Below are 10,656 nucleotides of genomic sequence, written 5' to 3' on the forward strand. Positions count from 1 at the left end.
TAAATATTAATTGTGTCATACTCTACTTTTTATTTTACAAATTGGTGAATTTAAGAAGACTTTTAATCATGAAAAAATTCATTTTTTGAGAGTCAAACTCTTAAAAACATGTTTAATCATAAAATTTCAAATTAAATTTTAGAATCAAGAATTTCAAAAATAACAAAAATGTGTTTTCACTCCAAATTACTTATAAAAAAATCAAAAATAACTGGAACTTATATTCATGGTCCTACACAACTTCAATTTTCAAATACTATTTTTTCACTTTGAAAACAAGAAGTATTTTTTTTCAAATTTCACAATGAAACAATGATCAAACACCCACTAATTCTCAATTTAGAGTCTTCAAATTTTGAATCTATTAATTAACTAAGCAAAAAGAAATCTCACACAATTGACACTATATTATTAAGTAAATGTTATGACAAATTAAACTAATTGTCTCACACAACTGATATTAATAATGTGAGACTTCGAACTCATTTCTTACACTTTTGAATCAACAAAAATTTAGATTCACTGGCTAACTTGTAAGATGACCAAAAAAAAAAAGTCAAACATTATCAATAGCAATTATCAGACACAAAACGAAAATTTTAAAATGGTCAATATATATGGATTCGCCAATTGATCATAAGAATCACATATCTCAATTATTGGTGCACACAAATGACTTTTTCAATGACAGATTCTTTTCGTAACATTGGCTATCACAGCTTCTGCTTTTCTTCCTTTATTATTCCCCTTTTTTAAAAAAAACAAAAATATATTATTTTGGTGCACTGAGCCAAAAATAAAATAAAACGAAACAGCATATCATTTTGAGTATTGCTCGATATTCCAGCTATGTTAAAATGTAGACCAAAGAACAAAAAAGCAAGTCAAGACGAGTATTGATTCTTTCATATATTGTTCGATATTCCAGATTTTTTTATTTATCTTTATTATTATAGTTATTTTTTAAAAAATATTAAATTTATTATATTTAAAAAGAATGATATAATAACTTTATTATTTGCTAATTACCATTACTTCGTAAGGGGTGTGTTTCAGCGTTAACTACCAAATTAAATATGAATAAATAAGAATGAATGAAGAATGTATTAATTGTAAAGATATTCATGTCTTTGGCTTTCATGTACTTTCTTATGCAAACATCAGTACTACTAGATGCTTTCAGCATCAACAGTGCTTCATGTTTTTCTTCAACTTTCTATTTCATTGGCTAATTCATTTGCTTTATTTCCATTTTAAACTCTTAATGATGCAATTTAAATTAGCGGAAAAGCACCATGATTGACTACGTACTTTATAGTGAGGGACACATTCATTCCGTATGTATGATGATGCAAATTTAAATTAGCAGAAAAGAGCGAAAATTGCCCATGTACGTTACACTGAGGGACACATTTGCCCTCCGTAATTAATAGTATGGTTATTTTTTACCCTTAACAAAAGATTTCATTTTTGCCAGTGAATATTTCAAAAAGTCATACATAGAAGGGCAAAAGTATTCCATTTATATAGTTCAGGAAAATTTTAACCTTTTTCACCTCTCTCATTCAACCTATTTTTGTTTTCCTTTCCTTTTTCTCTTTTCATTCGAATCTTTCTTTCAATCAAATTCTGTCAGAAAGAAAGATATTCAATGTTTTCAAATTTTATTCTTTGATGTCATAAGCAAATAGTGACAGGTGAAATAATTTAAAAAGAAATGGCTCAAATATATCAAAAAAAAAGACTTATTTATGCTATTTTTTAAAAGTTTAACTCATTTATGTCATTATCGTTTGAGAAAAGATTTATTCATATTCTTATTTTTTAACTCTGATTTTGTAAAACCATTTTTATATGTGGTAAATTATAATTCGATCCCCGTCATTAATTATTAATTTAAAAAAACGACCTAACTCAACAAGACTTCTAATAATTTTTAATACTTTTTAATTGGGATTTCGTATCATATGTTCTCTTTTTGCTCCTTCTTACTCAAGAACACGTGAAGAAAATCAAGAACTTTCAAATTTTCAACTTCTCCGATTCTTTACGAAATCACCTCAAATTTCAAAAATAGCGTTCCTCCTAGCTAAATACCAAAACTCGATATAATTTGAGCTCAAATTTAACCTAACTCAACAAGACCCACTTGAAATTTCTTCAAAATTTCAAAACTCCAACATTCTTTAATGATAGAATTTTTTCCACAACTCCAAATCATTTGAAATTTTGAACATAAACTCAAAAAACACTAGGAAACAAGAATGTAGTGTCAAAAACAACAACAAAAATACGAATCAAAAGAGATTTTAAAAAATTTGGGACTGATTTTCATTTTTTGGAATATTTTTTTAATACGGGTGATTTTTTTAATTCGACAAATAATTATAGAATTTTGTCTTTTAAAAAAAATGACGTGACCGAATAATAATCGATCACATATAAAAAAAATAATTTTGCCAAATCGGAATTAAAAAATAATGTCATAGATGACCTTTTTCTCAAATGATAATGGCATAAATGAGCCAAACTTTTAACGGATGATATAAATAAGTTTTTTCTTAAAATTCGATGTCATATTTAAGCTTTTTCCTAATTTAAATATGATCAAGTTTATACCATGTAAATATTTTCTTGAAAAAAATATCATCTGGCAACAAAAATTTACTAAACCAACAAATCTGATTTGGAAGAGAATGCTCTACTAATATAGAGTAAAATGATTCCTATCTTAAAAAAATTATTTACAGAACTCGAATATGAAATATCGTAATAAATGTAGGCAGGCAGAGTTAAAAAGAGGCAATTATTGTTAAATAATTATATTGTATAAATGAAATAAAAATGAATTTTCTTGATTATATATGATGAATCTGCTTGACATAAAAGAAAATTCTAGCACAGTGACAAAGAACTAGACTGAAAAATAAGAGACAAAAAATTAAAGATGTATCGTAAATAATATCGTTGTACCCATTTATTGTAACATTAATATCGTTTTGCTTCCTATTAGATTACATAACTATTGTACTGATCTCAGATATCAAATTGTGATACATGAATGTGTATTTTAAGCAGAATAGTGGTCGATTTGTTAAAAAATGATGGAACCATTTATTAGATTTGTACCATGCATTTTTTACTTAGATTGATTTATCTGAAACCATTTACCAAGAACTTTAGGTGCTATACTGATTGATCATGTCAAGGATTAGTTAATTTATGGTTTCAATTTTTAAGTTGTGATTCTACTCTCTAATAATTTTTTCGATTTGATTTCTTCATCAGAAATTAGAAAATTCTCTCTTTGTGTGTGTATGTGTCTTTGTTTTGTGTACATTATAGAGTGATTTTGGAGATTCAAAGCCAGTTGATAAGTTCTCCATGTTTTATGTTAATTGTTTGTTTTCATCGTGCTTTCTTTATACATTATAATGAAAATTTGAAAATATAGTCATCAATTTAACTGGTATTTATAAAACGATTTTTCATTGTACAAGTATCATTGTCAAATTTTGAACTAATTGGTACTGATCTCAATTCTGATATCTGAGTTTTATTTTGCGGACGAAGATAACCTTAATGCGTTTGTCCTTTTTTGGCTTTGGTATAATGGTGTTTATTGTCTTATTTATGTGCTCTTTACGATTCAGTCTCAAGCTTCAATGAAGAAGTATTTCACCAAAGTTTTGAAATCAAGTTTAGCCTCTCATAGTCATAGTCAATCTAACCAAGAAGAAAATGCTAATCATTCGGAAGTATCATTACATTCTTCTCAAGAATTTGATTTGGGTTCTTTAAAGTTTGATCCTGGTGAAAGAATCTCAATATTGAACTATCATCCAAATCATGGTGATGTTATTAGAAGAGCATACCTTTTGAATGGTCCTTGCCAACCTCGTCTAGCGGTGCATGAGTATCCTCAAACAAATATTTCTGGATCAATACATCGTTTTAATCATGAATGGTTTGATGATGTATATCATGATTGGTTGGAGTATAGTGTTAGTAAAGATGCAGTCTATTGTTTGTATTGTTATCTATTTAAAGACCGTAACATTCATCAAGGAGGAGGTGAAGTATTTTCAAGTGTTGGGTTTAAGAGTTGGAATAAAAAGAGTAGTCTTGACAAACATATTGGTCTACCAAATAGCATACATAATCAATCAAAAAAGAAATGTCAAGATTTATTATGACAATGGCAGTCTATTCAATTTGCATTTGAGAGGCAATCTAATCAACTCAAGTATGGATATTGGATTCGCTTAAGTGCTTCGGTTGATGTAGTAAGACTTCTCATAACTCAGGAATTTGCATTTCGAGGTCATGATGAATCTAAATCATCACTTAGTAGGGGTAACTTTCTTGAAATTCTCTCATGGTATGCAAAAAAATGTGATAAAATCTGTGATTATGTACTAGAACATGCTCCTCAAAATGATCAAATGATTTCTCCAATGATTCAAAAAGATATTGTGAGTGCGTGTAAAATAGAGACCGTTAAAGCTATTCTGGAGGAATTAAATGGTGATTACTTTGTCTTGCTAGTTGATGAATCCTTTGATGTGTCACGCAAGGAGAAAATGGCTATTGTATTTCGGTATATTGATAAAAAGGGATTTGTGATGGAGCGACTTATTGACATTGTTCATGTTCAAGATACTAGTGTTTCATCTCTAAAGGAGGCAATTGTTAATTTACTTGCTCAACATTCTTTGAGTCCATCAAGTGTGCGTGGACAATGTTATGATGAGGCAAGAAATATGCAAGGTGAGATCAATGGCCTTAAAATGTTGATTAGGCAAGAAAGTAGATCGGCTCATTCCATCCATTGTTTTGCTCATCAACTTCAACTAACTCTTGTTGGGGTCTCTAAAAAGTGTGTTGAAGTGGGAAAACTTGTAGTATTGATCTCAAATATTTTAAATGTATTGGGATCTTCTTTTAAACGTATGGATGAATTACGTAATTCTCAAAAATAAATAATTAAAGAGGCATTAGATATGGGTGAACTTACAACCGGTAGGGGCTTGAATCAATAACTTGGTCTTTCAAGAGCTTGTGACACTCGTTGGGGATCTCATTACAAATCCTTTAATAATTTTATTATTATGTTTGGCTCTATTCTTGATGTTCTTGAATCACTTGCTCTTGATACACGAAATTTGGATGAAAGAGCTAAGGCAATGGGACATCTCGAAGCTTGCCGAACATACGAGGTTGCGTTCATGTTGCATTTGATGAGAAATGTCTTAGCAATTACAAATGAGCTTAATAAATGCTTACAAAAAAAAGAGCAAGATATTGCAAATGCCATGTTACTTGTTGAAGTAGCAAATAGAAGGTTGCAAGTTTTAAGGGATGATGAATGAGACTCTCTTATTGCTAAGGTATCTACGTTTTGTATCAAACATGATGTTTTGATACCTAACTTTGAGGAGCCATATGTTAGCTCTTTAAGATCACGACGAAAGCTTGCTAACTATACAATCTTACATCATTATCGTGTTGAAGTCTTTTGCAATATTATTGATTGGCAACTTCAAGAACTTAATGATCGTTTTGATGAAGTGACTATCGATTTGCTCCATGGAATTGCTTGCTTAAATCCAATTAACTCATTTTCAAGTTTTGACATCAAAAAAGTAATGAAAATAGCAAAATTATATCCGGATGACTTTGATGAATCTAATATGAGTGCTCTTGAGAATCAACTTGCAAGTTATGTTATTGATGTTCGTGATATTAATGAAAGGTTCTCCGGTCTAAATGGGCTCTGTGATCTTTCCAAAAGATTAGTTCAGACAAAGAAACATTCTACTTATCCTTTGGTATTCCGCTTAGTGAAACTTGCTCTACTTTTATCAGTTGCCACTGTCTCCATTGAAAGATCTTTTTCGGCAATGAAGTTTATCAAAAATGACTTGCGGAGCCAAATGAGTGATGATTCTTTTAGTGGTTGTTTGGTGCCTTATTTAGAAAAAGATGTATTTGATAGTATTTCTAATGATGCTATTATTAAGACATTTCAAGATATGAAACCTCGTAGAATACAATTGTAATAGTGTATGTAGTTGAATTTCAATTGTAAAACAATGTTTTGATATGCTTATTCGTGTGTTTGGTTTCTTAATCCCCCTTCAAGGTGGTGTAATTATTACTATGTTTTGTAATACATATCAAGATATAATAATTTCTATTGTTCAGGATGTTTTTGTATTGTTTTGAAGCCATTTTATGTCAATTTTGTTTTTGTGGAGGAAGAGTGCTTTTACTTTGAGTTGGTGTTTATTTTAAGTCTTTTTAAATATAAAAGTTTACCATTTGCACTTTCAGGAGCTAAAGAGAATTCAAAAGAAACTGAAAAACTTGTAGAAGGGCCCCTGCTTCTTGCAAAACATGTATATTTGATCCGACCCATTTATTTATGGATATGATTAGCGTGTTTAATTTTTTTTTAACCCCCTTCATAAAATTCCTGGCTCCGCCACTGGTTATTGGGTCTAGGTTAAACATATATATAATATTGATGTTTACGGATTAGTTTACTTATAAATATTATATATTTGATAAATTGAAATTGGTCTGAGGCATTGAAGAAAGAAAAGACATTGATGGATTAGCTTGCTTTACATCGATTCTTCGATTGAGGTAGGTTATGGTTTTTATTCTATATTATAGATAAACTCTTAATAGTGATTGATATTCGTTGGGTAATGTGTGAAGTTTACTACGCATTTAATTATTGTGGTTTAGATGGTTGATATGTTGTCGTGATTGGTTTGGAATCCCGAGGCAATGAAATCCATAATCTTGAACTTGCCCTATCAAAAATGGTGTCTTGAATAAAGAAGGCTTGATGAAATATTGTTAATGAAGTGGAATGTAATCATGAAGAATGATAAATTAATTATATTTGGATCGGGTGTCACGTTTCGACATGGTATATTTGGATCCGGTGTCACATTCATACATGGTATATTTGAATCAGATGTCACATTCCGACACAGTATATTTGGATAGGGTGTCACGTTCCGGCACGATAATATTAAAAGAAAACAAATTAAAATGACTTAATACTATCCAATCTCTAATAACTCATTTTCCAAAAGAGTGTGATGTGGAAGCTTGAGTCCTCATGTGTGATCTTAATATTGTTGATTGGTTATGAAATTATTTTGGGCATGTGAAGAGGAGAGACACAGATGCCCCAGTGCGGAGGTGTGAGAGGTTAGCCATGGATGGTTTCAGAAGAGGTAGGGATAGGCCAAAAAAATATTGGGGAGAGGTGATTAGACAGGACATGACGCAATTACAACTTACCGAGGACATGACCTTAGATAGGAGGGTGTGGAGGAGCCATATTAGGGTAGAAGGCTAGTTTATAGTATCGTTATTCTTCCTTAGTAGTAGGCTTATTAGCGCACTATGATTCCCTGTGGTCTGATGTCTAGTGTTATTTATTGCCTTCATTACTTTCGTTACTTTGATTGTTCTATTTCATCTAGGTTGCTTTTGCTTTCGTTACTTGATGTTTTCCTTCAAGCTTTGAACTTCTTATTCTTATCTGACTTCTTATTTTTTATTCTATTTTGATTTTTCTGAGCTGAGGGTCTTTCGAAAACAGTCGTCCTACCGTGGTAAGAGTCAGGTCTGCATACACTTTACCCTCCCCAGACCCCACATTGTGGGATTTCACTGGGTTGTTGTTGTTGTTGTTGTTGGTTATGAAATTGTTCGTTGTGTTGTCACTTGATCTTGATCTTTTGGGTTGCTACCTGTTAAGTGCTACAGTTGATTTTACACTATTACTTATTGCACATTGATTCCTATTTTGAGTCGGCCGATGATACCTATTCAGTACATGTTGTCCTGTACTGACCCCTACTTGTATCTTTCTTTATTTTATTTGTGGAGTACAGCGAGTTTTCCATCGGCTTCGACTCGACCTCAGCTCTAGTCAGTCTCCAGTTCATCGGATTGCAGGGTGAGCTATCCTTCTAGCTGACGATGGAATCTCTTGTCATGGCATGGTGTCCTTAGTTTTCGGACACACTATGCTAATTGTTTATTTTGATGTTGATATTTTCAGACTTAGTTTTAGAATTTAGATGTCCTTCATGTGATGACTTTCAGGTTTTGGGTAAAACGTATTTATTTGAGCTTCCGCGTTATTGTTATATTTATTAGTTGGGATTTGTATCGTTGGTTTTTCCACTTAGGTGGTTAAGTGTGAGTGTGGCTCATGGCCCATTTTGGGTCGTGACAATGTCGCACCAAATTTGGTGCTGCACTATTCATCACACCAATTGTCCTTTATTATTATTTTATTATACAATATTTTTAATTAAATATTATATAAATTGATATGTTTTAATTAAAACATTTTATTAGTTTTACGTAATATTTTTATAATATTAATTTTAGATTAAAAATTTTAATTTTTTTATATATTATTTTCCTTTACTTGAATTTTTTTAAAATTAAATTTATGTCAATTCTACTATAAATTTGAATTGGATATAAGTACAATCAAATTTGACAAAAAATAAATATGCAAAAATATAAATCTCGACATAAAAAATTAAGGACAAAAAAACTCATTTTGAACTACGTAATGCATTAATAGAGCATTTATGAGAGCACCGTAGTGATCTTGAAAGTTGAATATTCATGTAGAATTTAAAATTAAAATTTTCAATTATGTAACGTTTACTAAATAATATTTCGTTAATGATTTCACTTTTGTTTGTGTTATCCATTATTATGTATAATATGTACTATTTACTAACAATTTATATTATTTTAAAAATTATGATATAAAATAACTTTATATTAAATGACTATAATATAAAACAATATGAAAATTATATATAGTAAATGTTTTTTTAGAAAGAATTTTGTTTTATGAAATAAAAAATAATAATATAATAATAAAGAGAAAAAAAATTATTTTTTAATGCAGCAAGTTAGAATTGATTTACACCAAATTTAATATAAAATTTGATATTAGGATTGGAGATGCTCATAAGCTCTATTATTGTTGTTATAAAAATTATCGTTCAACATTCAATCTAAAAGGAAAAAAAATTTGTACTAGTGGAATTGAAATGATGTGATTCATGCATGACGAGGCAAGCACATTGGCGGCCGTTTAGCGATGGAGACGGGAGGCTGCAGGCGGTAGGTCCTCTTTCCATTCTCAAGTTGCACACAAAAGGGGTAATGTTCATAAGCGGCGGAGCCATCTTGTGTCAGAGGGGTTCATTCGAATTTTTTCCGGCGAAAAATTATATTATATATATATAATTAAAATAATTTTTTATGTATATAAAGTAGATGTCGAATCTCTTTTGATTAGCTCGTGTGTCTATTTATTTAGATTTTGAACCCTCTTATTTAAAATTCTGGCTCCGCCACTGATGTTCATGTCCATTGCTGCCTCTCCATTCGTATCGGTATGGTAAAATTAGAAATTTCGTTAAAAACTTTTAAAATTTAATATGTATTTATAAAAAAAGCAATATATTTGATTGATATACATAATATTATTTTGTATATAAATAATATATATTTTTTATGAAAAATATCCGATTGAGCACTATACATGCCATTGTCCACCGGCAGTCCTCACCCTACCCCTAGTTCCAACTGTACCTCAATCATATTCCAATTTATCCTACCATGATTATATTTGCACAAGAGTTTAGAGTAGGCATTTGAATATAAGATTTGAAAATTCAATTTCTAAGTTTTGATTTGAAATTAATTTTTTTTAATGAAATCTGTATAAAATTTTAATTTCAAATTCTAAATTCTTCTTAAAGAAAAGTAGGATTTCAACAAAAAAATTAAATGAAAAACTGACGCATGAGCTTATATTTTGTAAAACAAAAACAATCATTATAAATTTTATTAAAAAATTACTCATGCCTAACGTGAATACATTGTTGTATCACGTGGAAGAATTATATTAAAGAATAGTTAGTTAATATCTATTATTGATTTTTTTTGGGAAAAATAAATCTTTGTAAAATTATAGGTATTTGTAAGCTTGTAATATCATGTAATCGCAAAAAATTATTTATGAAAAGGAACAAGAATATATGTGATGCCTTATGATATTTCGATACTTTGTTTATGCACTATGATTTGCTCATTTGGTAATACGAATTATTATATAGGAGTTGAAATTATTTTTTTTATATATATTTTTCACAAATTTGTGGAGGTTTCATGTATATGACAAAAAAATACGATTTAGTAAATTCGATTAGATGTCTGACCAAAATTTTAACTTGAAATCAACTTGATTGAAATCATTTAATTTTGGACATGGGCCCTAAAATATTTAATGTATTTAATTGATAATTTAAAATAAATGATACTTAACATGTATAATAATTTAAATTAGATTGATGGTAATAAAAAAAGTCATTAATGAAATATTATTTGTAAATCACTATTTATCTTGAATTTGTTTATCATTTTTAATTTTATCTCGAAACAAAGAATTTAAAATTTGATTTAAAAATATTCCAAATGAAATAACGGTATTCACCAACAAAACTTCTAACTTTTTTCTTTAGTAAAATTGATGTCTGATACAATTTCTAACTTCAACAGAATAATGTCCAATCATGTGGTAGATCATTG

General features: G+C 29.5%; 1 protein-coding gene across 1 annotated transcript; it reads left to right on the forward strand.

Annotated features, from left to right (window-relative positions):
* Nucleotides 1-4,445: 4,445 nt before the first annotated feature.
* On the forward strand, nucleotides 4,446-6,062 carry LOC129892684 (uncharacterized). Its single transcript, XM_055968267.1, has 2 exons — nucleotides 4,446-4,770; nucleotides 5,515-6,062. The coding sequence occupies exons 1-2, from the start codon at nucleotides 4,446-4,448 to the stop codon at nucleotides 6,060-6,062; spliced, it is 873 nt and encodes a 290-aa protein (XP_055824242.1).
* The last annotated feature ends 4,594 nt before the right edge of the window (nucleotides 6,063-10,656 follow it).

The sequence above is a fragment of the Solanum dulcamara genome, chromosome 6 (assembly GCF_947179165.1).
Source record: "Solanum dulcamara chromosome 6, daSolDulc1.2, whole genome shotgun sequence".
Taxonomy (NCBI): domain Eukaryota; kingdom Viridiplantae; phylum Streptophyta; class Magnoliopsida; order Solanales; family Solanaceae; genus Solanum; species Solanum dulcamara.

What these genes read in the sequence shown, in the direction of transcription:
- LOC129892684 (XM_055968267.1), top strand. Translation starts at nt 4,446, where the DNA reads ATGATTTCTCCAATGATTCAAAAAGATATTGTGAGTGCGTGTAAAATA. An exon ending in TGAGGCAAGAAATATGCAAG is followed by an intron (nt 4,771 to 5,514) that starts GTGAGATCAATG and finishes ATCGTGTTGAAG; the next exon opens with TCTTTTGCAATATTATTGAT.